At 37.1% G+C, this 16,413-nt stretch overlaps 2 protein-coding genes across 9 annotated transcripts; both read left to right on the top strand.

Moving 5' to 3' along the window:
* Positions 1 to 299: 299 nt before the first annotated feature.
* On the top strand, positions 300 to 8,494 carry LOC103723246 (uncharacterized). 8 transcript variants are annotated; one of them, XR_016399876.1, is made up of 5 exons: positions 300 to 453; positions 4,954 to 5,050; positions 5,175 to 5,311; positions 5,933 to 6,008; positions 6,623 to 6,737. XR_016399876.1 is itself a non-coding variant. In XM_039123533.3 (4 exons), exons 1-3 carry the CDS (start codon positions 339 to 341, stop codon positions 5,302 to 5,304), a joined length of 342 nt encoding a protein of 113 aa, XP_038979461.3. In that variant the 5' UTR covers positions 301 to 338; the 3' UTR covers positions 5,305 to 5,311; positions 8,361 to 8,494. The 8 variants fall into 8 exon arrangements, 7 of the variants coding, with proteins under 7 accessions (XP_038979461.3, XP_008812328.4, XP_089785732.1 ...); XM_039123533.3 differs by lacking the exons at positions 5,933 to 6,008; positions 6,623 to 6,737 and adding an exon at positions 8,361 to 8,494 and having other exon boundaries at positions 301 to 453; XM_008814106.6 differs by lacking the exons at positions 5,933 to 6,008; positions 6,623 to 6,737 and adding an exon at positions 7,421 to 7,555 and having other exon boundaries at positions 301 to 453.
* Positions 8,495 to 10,175: 1,681 nt separating this feature from the next.
* ACD1 (Pheophorbide a oxygenase family protein with Rieske 2Fe-2S domain-containing protein) lies at positions 10,176 to 16,111 on the top strand. Its single transcript, XM_008814104.6, has 7 exons — positions 10,176 to 10,743; positions 10,853 to 11,088; positions 11,175 to 11,301; positions 12,617 to 12,753; positions 13,426 to 13,585; positions 14,794 to 15,072; positions 15,586 to 16,111. Exons 1-7 carry the CDS (start codon positions 10,291 to 10,293, stop codon positions 15,838 to 15,840), a joined length of 1,647 nt encoding a protein of 548 aa, XP_008812326.4. The 5' UTR covers positions 10,176 to 10,290; the 3' UTR covers positions 15,841 to 16,111.
* The last annotated feature ends 302 nt before the right edge of the window (positions 16,112 to 16,413 follow it).

Raw genomic sequence — 16,413 nt, 5'->3', positions numbered from 1 at the left:
GATTGAAGTTTTTAGATAAGATTAGGTCTTGGATGGGGCTTCTTTTTTTAACCTAAATTAGACTTAGGTGATATATGGGTCGTGTCATGTTATATTGAATTGAAAAATATAAGATCCAGATCTGGCCTGGAATCCCGATTTAGTCCAATTATTGAATCTAACCTAACTCACTGGTTTTCAAATAAGGATGGATCTAATCCGGCCTGGTCATAGGCTAACCCGACCGCTGAATGGGGCAAATAGCAGGCTTTATTTCCGTGTTATCATACCAGGAAAGGAAATAACAATTTCGGCAAGGACGCCGTTCTGTGGGCATATCGGCGTTATTTACTATTCGGATGAACCTCCCCCTTTGTTCGGCCTCTCTCCGGGTTCGCTTCTCAGTTCTCACTTCACCCGTTGTCCCTTTAGGGTTTCACCCCTCCCTCCCTCCCTTCTCGCCCGGATTCTCAGGTACCAACTCGAATCTCCTCCCAAGGTTTTCTTTTTACCTTTGCTAATGGCGAGACGCGAATTCGTTGCTGTCTTTTTTGTTTCTGTCCTGAAGTTTTGGTCTGCGAATTCTTCCTCCTCGTTGATAATTACTGTCTTAGAAATATGCATAGATTCAATGAAAAGAATCACCCTTAATATATTTTAAAAATAGATTCATTTTTTTTAAAAAAAAATTATTATTTCTTTAGGTACCTCGAAATACTTGATTTCTACCCGACTCTGGTAGTGAACTCCGTAAGTTCTTGTTTCATGTAATTATATTGAATTTATATTCAAGAATTCTCTCCTCATATTGAGGCCCAGTTGGAAGATAACTTTATGCTAAATGCTCGATCTCTCTATCTCTGGCTATTCTGCGCTAAATCACGAATTTATTTGAGCCCTTTGGAATGCTGGGCTCCTCCTATCGCGCAGATAAAGAATCTATTGAGGATGTTTTATGGCTCTGTCGAGCTAAATTTGTAGGTAGGGCAGGGGTTTTAGCAGGTCAAAGACCCAGAATTATTAATAATGAAGTCAAACGTTTCCTATCTTATTCTGGGCTGAGGATGCGTTTCTTTTCCCTTGTATTTTAAATTTTGTTCTCGCTTTTTTTCTGTTCTTACTCTCTTCATATCGTGGGAATGTAGTGTAGTGTTTCAAGTTGCTTTCAAGTTGCAACTGTTTGTCCAGAATCACATCTACGTTTCACCCACCGAGCGTTGTTTTTATTGATAAGTTTACTTTTAGCTTTGTGTCATATTTATCTAACAGAGGCATCAACAGAATTTCTTTTTAGCTCTCTCTTAGTTGTTGGTTTCATTAGTCTTGTTTTAGTTTGTATTCTTTGTAAGATGCATTTCTTGTGCTGCTTTAGAATGGTTGTATTTAGACCTTATTCTCCAAAGATTTCTTTTTCTCTTTCGGTGTTCGCGCTCAACTATATCTTATTGCAGCTAACTTCTGTTGTGGGAAAATTTCTTTGGAGGACTCAAGATGCATTTTTTAAATTGAAATTTGTTTTTTAACAAGGGGAGTGCATGTTTGAAGACTGTAGATGCCAAATGTACATGTTGATGCAGTAGTTTCTTCTGAGGCTGTGTATAAAAAGCGTATGATATTTAAAGGGAAAACTCGTCAATTTCCATTTGTATCTTTGAGACACTCAATCTAGTGTTTAAGATTGTTTAACTAGTTGATTAGTATCCAAGGCATCACAGAACTTGAAAAGATTGCACGAACCCTGTATCTTAAAGTGTGGGGTGGTTGACTGGATAAAGATGATATGATTGGGTGCAATAGAGAGGGTAGGGGGGGGGGTGGTGGTGTTAAGGGGAAAGGAAGTTGAGGAATTGGTTTTTGTCACAAGCAGATATGGTGATTTGGTTCATATATTCCAATTATTTATTTGATTTAAGTAGGGAAATATATAAATGCTGAAACTGACTGCAGGAATCTGAATGATGTTAAACCATAACTACATAAGATTTGGTAGAACGTTTTTCTAGAAAACTTGGAGTGGAAAATGTTGCATAATAATCTACATAAGAGTTTGAAACTTAATGTAATTAACTTCTTTTGTTTTTGTTAACCCAAGAAAAAATGGGATAGATTTATAAGAAATCTAATTCAGGTAGCATAGGATAGATTAAGATGGGACGCAAAAAGAATCGATTGCTGAGCCCTATGAGGTAGGAAACTCTCAAGTACGGTTCTAAGGAAAGGCCTATTCTGACCGGGGAGAACAGGCCATTCTACAGGGTGATTCCGAAATTGCGGAGGCTTGGTTCGATCAAGCTGCTGAGTATTGGAAATAAGCAATAGCGCTTACTCCAGGTAATTATAGTGAAACACATAATTGGTAAAAGATCACGAGACGTTTCGAATTCGAATAAGACCACTCTTTTGTTTAATTCATTAAAATTGTGTGTTGGATCCATCAATCAAATAAAATAGATCGTTCCTATGAGAAGATCCAATCAAGAATTTCATTATATCCCTTTCTTCTAAAATCGAATATTTTAGTATGGTATCTCATAGGGATAAATGATACGGATACAGTATAGAAAAAAACTAAATAAAGCTAATAAAAGATACTTTCGAATGACTATAAGATATCATCAGAATGGATCTTATTAATTCTAATGAGTTATCTTGTGATTTGAAATTCAAGTAATAAGATATTATGTTCCATGGAAGTGGATCCGTATGGACACTTATACATTCAGATATAAATACACTAGGTTGCACAAAAAATCATTTTTTCATCACGCCGGTAAAGGATTTTCCAAGATAAAAAAGGGTCCGTGGGGCACCTAATCGTTATGTCATAATAGATCCGAACACTAGTGGGGGGGGGGGGGGGGGTGTTAAGGGAAAAGGAAGTTGAGGAATTGGTTTTTGTCCCAAGCAGATATGGTGATTTGGTTCATATATTCCAATTATTTATTTGAGTAAGTAGGAAAATATATAAATGCTGAAACTGACTGCAGGAATCTGAATGATGTTAAACCATAACTACATAAGATTTGGTAGAACCTTTTTCTAGAAAACTTGGAGTGGAAAATGTTGCATAATAATCTACATATCCATGCCTATGAAGATCATTACTTCGGTAAAACATACAGCTTGTTTTTCTTGGAAACTCAGATGCATGAAGGGGGACAAAAGATTTCACAAGCTTTATACATGAGGTACATAAAGGGATTGAAGCTTTGAATTATATTAAGGATATGGTTGGGGGTGTACATTTGGGACATTCTTTACCTATACGTAACAATGATGGATACAGATGATGCAGGTCGTTCGGATGGGGCTAGAATAATTCTTTTCTTCCTTTCTATCTCCTCCACTCCCCCCCCCCCCAACCAAGGGAAAAAAAACTGAGGTATGGTGGTGGTTTTTCTATTTCCTGCCCTACACGTATGCATGCCGCCCTCCTTTTTTTTTAAATGTTAAATCGCCAACATGAATTTTGATTTGTTTGACTGAAACTTGAAATAATGAATAGATTTGATTGACATGCTTGGATACTATGCAAAAGATGCCAATTTCATTTGTGCAATAAGAATGAAGAAATAAGGATAGAAGGGCGAAGCAAGCATGAAGAGATTTATATAGAATTATTCTATTAAATATGATGCTCCAAAGAAATGTAGCCTTCATGTCACTTGAGCACATTAAAGAAATCATATAAACTTCCTGTACTCCAACAGGTGCATGGTGGAGTTAAGTAACTGCTGGTTAATCTGATCCAATATTTGCGCAGCTATGTTGTCCAATCTAATTTGTTCTATGATCTAATCTTATGTAGACTTTGGCAATCTGATGTGAAGTAGAATTTGATCAGATATAGCCTATACAATTTCTAGCTAATGGAACTTATAATATCCATGGGATGTTAAGAAGAATTAAAATGTGAATATTCATTTTTCTTGAGAAGAGAGCATGGTTATTTGATAGGAAGAAAAAGAGCTTCTTATTTGGCTGCAGACTTATGTTGTCAAAGGTCACTGCCTATGTGCGACTACCTAGTCCATGCATGCATTTAGTGTACCAAGAATCAATATGGCATGCCTGCATCTGGCGACCGGACAACTATCGGATTCTCTAAACTTGCTAATTCATTAATGAAAGAGCAGAAATATTCTACTAAGATGGCAGCTTGAGTCAAGAAGTTTATTTGTTGATGTCCTTATTTGAGAGTGAGAGAAAGGGAGGGAGATCCACTAGCACTATAATTACCCAAATTTAGGTTTTTGGAATGCAGCTCCCAAGAATCGAATCCAGAACCTCTAGTTGCTAAGTAGACGGGTGTGACCATGGGGGGAGGCCCCAATTCACTGTTGATGTTAAGTCATTAAAACAAGACGTAAGGTATCAAACTTTCCAAGGTAAATCCAGTGTTAATCTACTATTCTAGGAAATATATCTTCTGAGCTATTAATAAATAACAATCTAGTGCAAGCCAATATTTTAATTTCGAATAAATCTTAGCTATCCCAGAGATTTTTCCTCATCTGTTCTTCATTTAGAGTTCTTTTTCATCTATCATATGGAGATTAATTTGCACATATACATATTTAATCATATATTGGGTGATGAAATCTTTCTCTCTTTCATATTTCATTATAACTGAACTGGAACGTCTAGATTTCTTCTTGTACAAATTAAGCGAATCAGTGATGTGTTATTTGTTTCGCTCTTCCATTTTATCTGTGACTATTAGCCTTTGATCATGAAGGAAAATGTTTTTTTTTTGTGTGTCTTTGTAGAACCATCAAATGATCCCGAAATTCTGCATGTTGAGAATGTAATTGTACCCGAATTTTATTTTATATATGCCTGTGAAAGGTTTGTGCATTTCTGCTAAGATCTTGTAGAAACTATCAAAATATACTAGATGGTTCCTTAATATGTTCTGATCGATGTTTTGCTAGAGGCACTCACATAAATCTCTGTTTCTGTCATTTTAGCCAGTTTTGTTTAATTTCATGTCCCGGTTACGTAATGTAGTGATGGCAACAGGCTTATTAGCCTTTGCAGCTGCTGGCTTATCATTTCCATTCTTCTTCGTGTAAGTACAATTTGCTTGTTTCTGATGGATTTTCAGTGCATTGTGTGCGTGTCAGTGCATCGGGCATGTGCATGCGTGTTTAACTGAGATAAGTGTTTTCCTTTTTCTTTTTTCTTTTTTGAAGGACATCGAAAAATAAACCTATAATCGATTCATCAAAGCCTCTGCCACCGCAGGCTACTTTTCGAGGGCCGTATGTGAACACTGGATCTCGTGATGTTGGGCCAGACTCTTCCACCTATCCAAAAGTATAAATTGCTGGTCAGATAACAGTCTCTTTTCACTTATAGAGAAACTATCTTCTGTGAATTCTGTATTAATAATTTAAGAAATTATATTCTTGATATTGTCTGTTATTGTACTGTCGTCAATAGCTTTCTTCTTGTCTTCTATTTGATTGCCTTTTATGCGTTAGTGTGAGAATGGACAGGTTAACTAATTATGGATTCTGAGAAATCTTTTTTCTTTGGAATTTTTTGTGTCTGTGGTATGGATGTATGGGAAGAAAAAGCTTCTTTTCTTGCAGACATATTAGCATTGTCCATGCCTAAAGCTTTGGCACTCATTTTCCATCTCGTGATTGCTTTTATCTCTATCAGTGATTTAATACTCCTCTTTGCAAGCTAGGCGATGCATGTGCATTGCAGGTAAACAATTGCATTTAATTGTAAGGTAATTCACAAATGATTGACCAGATATGGAATACTAAAACAACAAAATAGTGTTTAAAAATGCTATCATTCTGATGGCCATAGCTGCCTTTATAATCAACATAAGTACATCTTGTTAATTGCCCCTCTAGTCTTTGATTTAATGGATAATAATGTATTGCGAATATGGACACGGTAATTAACAATATCGTGAACAAAATTTTCGGTGCAGGCACAGTAAGTTCTGTTCTATTGGACTTCTAGGGCAAATTTACTTACCATTCAGAACTCAGCGACATTGTCATAAGGTCTGTATGGTTTCAATTAACATTTGGGTGCATGTTCTAACTTCTCTTTGAACATGTCTTTTTGATGTCACTTCTCATATTGAATAGGAATTAGCTTCCTATGAAGTATGAATGTCCTATCAAAATAAATCTCAGAATCGAAGTTTTCTAACAATCCATTAGTTGGCGACTTTGACAAATTAGTCGTCACTACGATTATGATGGCATTTGACTGCAAACTAAATATAAATAATACAAACCACATAAAGAAATCAGAAATAACTCCATAAAACTTAAATACATCCTGAAGCGAAGTTACATGCAATGAGTAAGTACATCACAAATGTGAAACACTGTGATGGGAATTTGGAACTCCGCTAAGTTGAATATCCAAATTAGCCAAAATGGCTTGGTTTCCATATTAGGTTGCTGATTTTTCAAGTTGGCTCCGAAGTGGAAGCAAGCGATCCAACTAGGAACTTGCTTGATCAAGTCTTCATTGTACAATCCACCAATTGCGTTAATGAGTGCTAGAAAATTCTTTATGTAACATATGCAAACAAAATTATTTGCTTCTGTATGGCTTTGATTATTAACCAGAAGACCCATTTATTGCAATATATGACTCCTTGCAGTGAAGCTTCTGTGGTGGGAAACAGGAATAACGTGGGAGTAAATGAAACTGAACATAATCAGTAAGTCTTCAACATGGCATGTCTTACAGACAGAAGATACGGTGAAGTCTGCCAGGTTTTTTATTGTTGTTGTTGTTGTTGTTGTTGTTGTTGTTGTTGTTGTTGGTGGTGGTGGTGGTGGTGGTGGTGGTGGTGGTGGTGGTGGTGGTTTTCTTTCTTTTCTTTATTTTTTTCCTTTTTTTTTGTGTAACTGCTTGGTTTTTTTTTTTTCCGTTAACAACTGCTTCAACTTTGTCTAAGTTCTTTTTTTTTCTTGCTTGTTTTTTATATTTTCATCTTCTATATTGTAAAATTTTCAAATTTCCTTTTTGCTTCCAGCCTATCAGGATTTTCTTTTCTTTTCTTTGAGTGCCAATTGGTGCAGTTGGTGAAATCATAAGGGGTTGGTAATAATGAGTGGTATTTTACCCTGATTTTGGCCATAAACTCTCATTGATAACATAAATCAAAACAAAGCTGTAGTGCACGTACATGTTTACTTGTGATTCTCAAACAATGTCATCTTGCATATAGCACGTTGTTTGCAGCAATTGCTAAGTTTTTAGCAGTTCACTAGCAGTGGCCTCTACATTCCTTCTGCCTCCTTTCACCTCGTCTCTTTAGCTTTTATTGGATGCCATACACATTGTAGCTGGCCTGTAAGCTGCCATTTGAAAGACATTAGTCTTTAGCGTACTATGTAGATATTGTTAGTTCTCTTTAGACTAAAAGAAGGAATGCTTGTAATAATTGGTGTAGCTGACAAGAAGAGGCGCCGAGGGAGACGAATAAAGGACGTAAACCGTGCCGAACCACATGGGAGCCTGGCTCGTTTCTGTGCCTCCTTGAACCAAACCTCGTCAACCTTTCTGAAAACGCAAACTAATTGGTAATCTGTGTCATTTTGGTAAAAATATCATGTTTTGTGTGTTTTTGTAGGAAGGGGAGGGGAGGCGAGTAGAATTTTTTCGATCGTTTCGTTCGAGAGCTATGATCTTTGGCTCTAGAGCTGAATCATTGGTTATGAGTTTTAGTGGTGGAGCATCAATTTAAACATCACATCCACTGGACTTGAAATTTGCAAGGATTTTAGACGTCTCGGTTATTGACTGATCTTGGGTCATGGTCATGGTGGCTCTCTGTCTTTTTAGAAGTAAAAGTAAAATCCCTTGTAGAGCTGCCAATTGATCTACAAAATTAGGCTCAAATTTAGTCCGTAAGCTCAAAATTAATTTCAATATGAGTTCATAAGCCTTGCAAGTAGATGTATAAATTATATAAGTAAACAACTTTAGGAAAAAATGCTTTGGAGTAGATTCAATTGTAATCTTTGGGGCAGTTGGGATGAGAAAGCACAAGCTTATCTTATCAGACTGCCACTCCTTCCTATGCTTAGAGGATTTTTTTTCTTCCTTTGTTTTTTAGGCAAAAGGGAGGGAGGGAGCCTATCTTGATCTCATTTTCAGTTATTCTTTTCAAATCTATGATTCATTATCAAGTTTGATTAATGAATGTATTGTACATTGATGAGTTCAGATTAAACTCCAATGCGAGTTTGAACTGAGCCCAAGTCAAGATTGCAGCAAGTTCACATAGATTTTTCTAGATTCCAGACGAAGTCAAATAAAACATGCATATGAACTCCATATTAAGCCTGATTAAATTCCATCAACAATAGACGAATCAGGTCTGATTTCAGATGCAGGCTCAAAATTAATTTCAAGTCCGATTTGGTTCTGCCCATAGTTTTGGCTGAAAGAGAGAAGCTGGTTTTGAGCATTCAGGCTCAAGGAGAGCATTGCTTGGTAGTTGGCAGATTTGGTTCCGCCCATAGCTTTTTGTCAGGCCGTGGCTTGGAAGTCCGCCGCTGGCTTTGAAAACTCCAGGAGCAGTTGGCAGGGAAGATGGTTTTGTTTGGTTCAGCACCAAGTCTAACCCGTTCCATTCCTTTCGTCCAGCGTATCGATTCGAGTGGTTCGAGGCGTCCCGCGACTCCTGCTTCAGCTGTCACGCTTGGCGTGTGGTGAGCTTCCACTCTCCCTCACGCAAAGTCTTGAACGCATCTCTAACCGGTGGAACGGGATGGATATCCGAGTACTTCACCTATTTCTGAGTCAAACCGTAAGATTATAACGGAAATTAAATAAAAATAATTTCAATGATGATTTTAAAAATTAAAAATTATTTGGTTTTGAATTTGATTTTAGTTTTGATGTATTTTTCTACTCAAACCAAATCCAAAACTGGATCTGAAACCGAAAATATTCGATCGTTAATATCTTTAATACACCTGGCATTCAATATAAAATCAAATTACCAATTTTATAAAATAATCTGAACCCTCAATGATAAATTTTTGTCGGACATTATTTTTGAATGTAGTTATTAAATGAGTTGGTAAGATTATATTATAGAATTTATGGATGGTATCGTTAATTTTGTTATTTATATGCAAAAAATTTGAAATAAAAAAAAATTAGTGTACTAAAGTACCATTAATATATTATATCAATATTAATATATTATATATTATATTTATGATATATATATTATACTAATATATATTATTAATAATATTATTGCCATATTTTTACTCAATGTTAGTTTTAAATTATAGTTAAAATATATTATTGTACTTACGTTTGTATAACGAAATTATGTAATATATTACTTTTATTTGTCTTATTTTTCCAATCAAAATAAATATTAGTATTAAGAAATATATTTAAGTATAAATAAAAATATTAATTCTATACTAATAATTAGTAAATCTTTATAGGATTAATAATTTATAGGACTAACAAATATATTTTTATGAAATTAATTAATAATTAATATATTAATATTTATTATAATATATTTTATATGATTAATAAATATATTTTATGAAATATATTAGGGGCAGTTTTGGTATTATATGATCAGTATTTTTAATTCTTATGAACTACCAAATGGATTACTCATAGATATTTGAAAATATTTAATCATTAGAAATAGCATACCAGATGCAGCGTTTTTAGATCATCGAAGATCAAATTATTCTGGAGTAAGAATCATCAGTAATTTAAGATCATCTTGGTAACTCTATATGAGTCACCAAATGCCACCTGAAGGTGTTTCAAGTTCATTGTCTCGAACAAATCAAAATACAGATACCACGACATTGATGATGAATATAATATATAACATAAATGGCATTGATATTCCATTTTTTTATATAAAATTTCTATAAAATCTAAGATATATGGTTGATCCATTTATTATAAATTTAAATGTTTAAGATCTAGTTATAAATAATATGATATCAAACCTTAGATTAAGGTACCGTATAATCATTAGGGGCTTCTATGGAACCAAATATGGAGAGATAAAATGGTGGGACAGAATTTTCGTTATACATTGCAGTTTGATATTATTATTATTATTATTAATTTTTTTATGGGCGATGATATTTTCTCCACCACAAATACGACGAACGTACTTCTTCTACCAGACTTCCCGAAGCTTCCAAATTCAAAGTAGAACCCATCTTTTCTTTCCATTGGTGCATTATTTATGCTCACAACCGCTTCAAATCCAGGAAGCAAACGGCTTTTCCCCTGTGCAATTAACGGTCTCCTCCCGCCCTAATGGCAGGGGCGTCCCTCCTGTTCCTCTCCTCCTCCTACTCTTCAACTGTATTCGCCAAATCCTTTCCCTTCTCCCCTTCTCATCTCTCCTCTCCGCCTCCTCCCTCTCTTTCTTCTTCTTATAGTCCCCGCCGGCGCCGGCGCCGGCGCTACTGCCTGCTGCCTCCTCTCCGCGTCGCGGTGCCCTCTTCCCCCGCCGCCCCGACCCCAACGTCCGACGAGGAAGCCCTAGAAGCCGAGGAGACGTCCTCCTCCTCCTCGTCGTCTTCGCCGGAGGACTCTTTTTCGTGGAGAGACCACTGGTACCCCGTCTCCCTCGTCGAGGACCTCGACCCCCGCCTCCCCACCCCCTTCCAGCTCCTCAACCGCGATCTCGTCCTCTGGAAGGACCCCCGCTCTGGCGACTGGCTTGCCTTCGACGACAGCTGCCCCCACCGCCTCGCCCCTCTCTCCGTACTCTCCTTTGCCATCTCTTTTTCTTCGATTTCGTCTTTTCGAAGAAAGTTGTTTTTTTTCCCCTGATCTACGAGATAAATTTGAGAATTTTGATGCAACTGAACAGGAGGGGAGAATCGACGAAGATGGTTGCTTGCAGTGCTCGTACCATGGATGGTCCTTCGATCGGACGGGCTCCTGTGTCCGGATACCGCAGGCCACTGCTGAAGGCCCCGAGGCCCGCGCCGTCCGATCGTCGAGGGCTTGCGTGGCCAAGCTCCCCACCCTCGTCTCCGAGGGTTTGCTCTTTGTCTGGCCTGATGAGAATGGTTGGGAGAAGGCTGCTGCTACCAAACCTCCCATGTATGCCGTTTGGCACCAAAAAGATTTTTTTTTAAAAAAAAATTCCCCATGATTGAATTCAGATCGATGATCGATTTTTTGGTTAGGTTGCCAGAAGACTTCAATGATCCCAGTTTTTCGACGGTGACGATCCAACGAGACCTGTTCTATGGCTATGATACGCTGATGGAGAATGTCTCCGATCCATCTCATATTGATTTTGCACATCATAAGGTATGCTTCGTTATTGTAGAATGACCAGAACTCCTACTCATTGGTTCTATTCCGATTAGATCCTAAAAATTTATCTTTTAACTTTTCATGTTGTATTCTTTGTTCACAACACATAGAGACACTCTTGTCGAAAAGAACAATGCATGGAGACACGTCAATAGTTTAATGACTTAGCTTATTGCATGAACTTGATCTTATCAATATCTCATGACAGTTTGGAACATGAGTTTGTTGGTAACGGTCATTTGGGTGTGTCAGGAACTGGGACTGCTACATCAAAGGATGTGTAGACAGAGTTATAATTCCAGTAGGACACCTAGCCATCTCTCACAAATCACTTCCAGGGAAATCACTCGGCATTGTGATCATTTGCCACTCTTTGTTAGATGCCTCGATGGGGCACAGGTTTCTGGTTATTCGGCTTCTAGGATTAGACAAAGCTGCAAGGGCTGGAATGAGCCTGTTCACCTCTACCCTCCTAGAGAGTGTGGTTCCAGGAACAAGCTCTGAAACAGGATTCACATTTCTCTCTTAAGAACAATGTAGTGCATGAATTCCATAAGATTTTACTAGAGTTAAGCATCATGGTTAAGACATAACAGGCTTCTGAACAAATGTTGATTCCTTGATTGGTGGACCTGAGTCTGCAAATGCAGAGTCTAATCACTATTCCAAACTCCAAAGTCGGTTGAGACTTCGTTATTTGATAGAACATGATAGGAGAATTGCTTAAGACTTAACAGGCTTTTGAACAGATTTTGATGCCTTGATCAGTGGACCTGGGTCTGCAAATAAAGAGTCTATTCACTATTCCAAATTCCAAAGTTGGTTCAAACTTCTGTATTTGATAGTCTATGATTGGAGAATAGGCTGGTTACCTTTACCTGGTCATATTACATCCATCAACCAATTAAATTCAAACTTTTGTCATTTTCTCTTACCAAAAAAGCATGGTTGTAATCCCAATAGCTGCCAAAATCAGTAGCAGCTGGCCCTCTCATAAATTTTGCTATTATCTCTTATCAAAGATTTTAGACTTAAGTTACAAAACTATAATTATATTTTAAATCCAGAGAACATTTTATTTCTCTCAACTCTTGCCGGATTTATTTCTCATTGATGACATATCATCGTTAGGGATTGACACTCTGATTTGTCATTAGTGCTGGTTGTTTAAAGGATCTAAGTGATAGACTGTTTTTAGGTATCCAGTATTCTTTCATGCTTCATTTCATTTGTAAAAGTCTTATTGCTAATGAATTTAGAATTTGAGCAATTAAATAGCAAGAATTCTAACCATGTTTCCTCCTAACAGGTAACTGGAAGAAGGGATAGAGCCAAACCTTTGCCATTTAAGTTGGAATCTAGTGGTGTTTGGGGGTTTGCTGGGTCAGATTCTGGGAATCCTCGTATCAGTGCTAAGTTTGTTGCCCCTTGTTATTACATAAATAAGTAAGTTCCAAGTTCTTTACATTTTATGGACCAAGAAGGATATGATTTGCTTATCAACTCCTTTGTTTAAACCCATGCTTCTTCAAGCTGGATCCTTGGATATGAGTTTGAGGTCTATAATAAAAATAAGGAAAAGATTCTTTGGTATTAATTTAAAATCAGGGCTAGATGGTAACTGATACTGCATGTAACAGTTGATACACTTTCAAAATTAAGTTATGAACTGTTATACGGCTCATGATAATAAATGTTACTCTTCTTTGATGTTTTTATGGTAAGTCCAGTGTACTCATTTATTATCCATCCTGTGTTGGACCGATGTTTGTGATTATTATAGCAGTAAGTCTAGAAAATCTTCTCTTCTTCCCATGGTTGGTGATGATGCATGACTTTATATTGTATATGATTCTCTATGATGTGGTGTTTCTTCTATATTAATTAGTCCAGTAGTCGTGTTAATATTAATATTGGGAAGATATTTCTTGCTTATTAAGTTGCATTTACAAAGTCATGAAATTATATTGGCACTACAAGGGTATTTATCTGTATTACTTCTGTAATTTGTGTTATCACATCTCTTTGCTGGCACATAATGTTATCTAATGTGCAATTCTGTTTTGTTTTGTGTTCCGAATAATCTTTCGATTTGTTTTTGCGCATTTGTTGTTTCAGGATAGAAATTGACACAAAACTTCCCTTGTTTGGAGATCAGAAATGGGTAATATGGATCTGTTCCTTCAACATTCCTATGGCCCCCGGAAAGACTCGTTCCATTGTTTGTAGTGCTCGAAACTTTTTTCAGTTGACAATGCCTGGGCCTGCATGGTGGCAGGTATAGTTTTGTTGTCCACTCAACTTAATATGTGCAAATATATTGGGAACTTATACTGAAGTTGCGATACAAATTGTATTTTTTCCTAACTAATGTAGCTGCTGCAGTTTGCTCCATTTGATTAATATGTGATCCTATACGATTCTGCATGTTGAGGCTTGATCTAATATGTGCTTGTTCATAATTTTTTGTCACTAAATTGTTTGTAGTTTAGCTATTGTTGCCTGAGATCAAGGTTTAATGTATTATTGATGAGCTATTTGTAGCATGTATTTTTGCAAGCAAGTGGCCCTAGGAATTGGCTTTTCCTTAAATGATGTCACCAACCTGTTTTATGACATAAAAAAACCACCAACTCTGTATTAAGTTGCTATGTTTAGATCCACATAGAATGAAGAAATTGTATGTTCAGAACATTGTATTAGATGAGTGCATTCATATTCTGGGATTCGTCAGTTCTTGTACCTCGATATAACACCCTCTGTTCATCTGAGGAGGTCAATGGGTGTGCTTGAGGTCTCAATTCTGAACCTGATACTCTTTTGGCGGCCCTCAATCCTTATCGAAGTTAGAAATTTGTAGATTGTAAACCAGGTCTCGCGCACTAATGCATTTATTCTGTCCTGTCTTTTCTTGAATCCTATGCATCATTTCCTCCACTCCAATGTCGTTGCAGGAAAAGCATATGCATTAACAAAAATGACTCACAAGTAACCAAATCCATCAGCAATGAATTAAACCTATAAAGATGGCAACTGGAATGTTGTTTTGATTCCTGCATCTGTTAATCTGTGCAACCAAAACATGCATGGTCATTCCCACTTGCTGCATTTTTTGGAGATCCTTTAGGGCATAGATGAGTGGACTTCTTTGTGCGTCTAATGTGTCAATAGTCATGGAATACAATGAACTACATGGTCCTGTCTGATCATGTTAGTGGTTATAAGTACTCTCAACATTGTATGATTGGTAAATTACATTATAGCAATGGAGGTTCTTCTGTTTCCTTTAGATAATTCTGGTACATTGATTTTACTTTTAGTGGCATTCTGAGAATTACTGCATCCTGTAATGGGGGGCACCTAGATATGTTACAATCATGGGATTTATACTAAATGATTTGTTTTGGCAGTCATTCAGATCATTTAATTAGCTGTGATCTATAACCAACAAAGATTATGTTCCTTAGATTCTGTTTGATGATGCAGCTGGTCCCTCGCTGGTACGAGCACTGGACTTCAAATAAGGTCTATGATGGTGATATGATTGTGCTTCAGGGTCAAGAGAAGATATTCCTTTCTAAATCGAAGGAAGCTTCAGCTGATGTCAATCAGCAGTATACAAAAATCACGTTTACACCCACTCAGGCGGACCGCTTGGTTTTAGCATTCCGGAATTGGTTGAGAAGATACGGGAACAGCCAGCCCGACTGGTTTGGCTATGCTGACCAACAATCCTTGCCTTCCACATTTCTCTCGAAACAACAGGTGGGAACCTGACCTAACTTTCTGAAAGCATTTTCAGAAAACCTTTATTCAGTTATTTAAAGATATTTCATGCTACTATCTGGAAAATAATGGTATTTTTTGCTTTCCACTATAAACTACATGATGATTGAAAATTTGAAATGGACCTTCTGGTCTACTCTCTCTCTCTAGTATTTTCTGACGGGCCATTAGGTACCACATAAAACCAAGGAAGTGCTGGTAGTCTAGATCAATCACCGTGATGGTTTGGGTCTGCAATAGTGGCAGTCTGCAATTCATCTATTCTACCAGATCAATCCAAACTCCTGTTTCCTCATGAGTGGTTTGTGACCTGTTTATTGTTAAGGTGGTATGATCGAGGCATCATAATGTACTCAATTTTTATGAGCAAACCATTTGACTGGGAACATAGACAAGCAAGACTTTCCAAACTCCTTCCTTTCTGGTGTCATTGTTCTGAAAATTGCATCCATGTGTTGCTAAACAAAGCTGAAATATTACTTCAACCTGCAGATGTTGGACAGATATGAGCAGCACACCCTTAAATGCTCCTCGTGCAAAGGAGCTTACGAGGCATTCCAGAAATTCCAGAAGTCATTGATTGGTACAACTGTGGTTTTTTGTGCAATTGTGGGAATACCTTCGGAGATCCAGCTTCGCCTTCTGCTGGCAGGGGCTGCTATCGTGAGTGCTGCTTTGGCGTATGCATTGCATGAGCTTCAGAAGAACTTCACCTTTGTGGACTATGTGCATGCTGAGATTGATTGACTGGCTGCTGATAGAAATGTTCCTGTATAGTAATTTGTCTTAATGTATTTGTATCGCATGTAGTGTAAGTTGATTGAAATATAGGATTTTGTTCTCTAAACTTGTGAATATAGTGGAGTTAGTTAAGGCAGTGACTAGTGGAGTTAGTAAGGCAGTGACTCACATTTGTCAAGGGGAAATGGTTTTGGATATGGTGCATTTTCAGTCCATGTTTTTAATATACGTAAAATTGCTCTACATCGGATAAAATTATAGAATCATTTCATACCTACTTTACTATCTACCAGTCCTGCAGGGACCTTTGACGGATTTGTTATCTTTTTATTCTTCACATCTGCTTCTGTAGCATGTCTTGATCTAACCTGGTTTGCATTGCCACTGGAAAGTGCCACTTCAGTTTAAGTTAGATTTCCAAGCTTCTAATTTCTCTCTTTACTCATATTTTTAGTCTCTATATGTTAACGTCTTCCTTTTGAAAGTCTTCTTCTTTGCTGTGCATGGACCAACAAGTGTTTGATCAGCTAAGTCGATCATTTGTGTAAAGTCGGGGGGGTTTGAGAACTGGAAGTTCAA

This window comes from Phoenix dactylifera, chromosome 3 (assembly GCF_051530095.1).
Source record: "Phoenix dactylifera cultivar Ajwa chromosome 3, Ajwa_hap1_PhDact_Kaust_v1.1, whole genome shotgun sequence".
Classification (NCBI taxonomy): Eukaryota; Viridiplantae; Streptophyta; class Magnoliopsida; order Arecales; family Arecaceae; genus Phoenix; species Phoenix dactylifera.
Note: the sequence above shows the minus strand (reverse complement) of the source record. Positions and strands in the feature narration are given on the sequence as shown.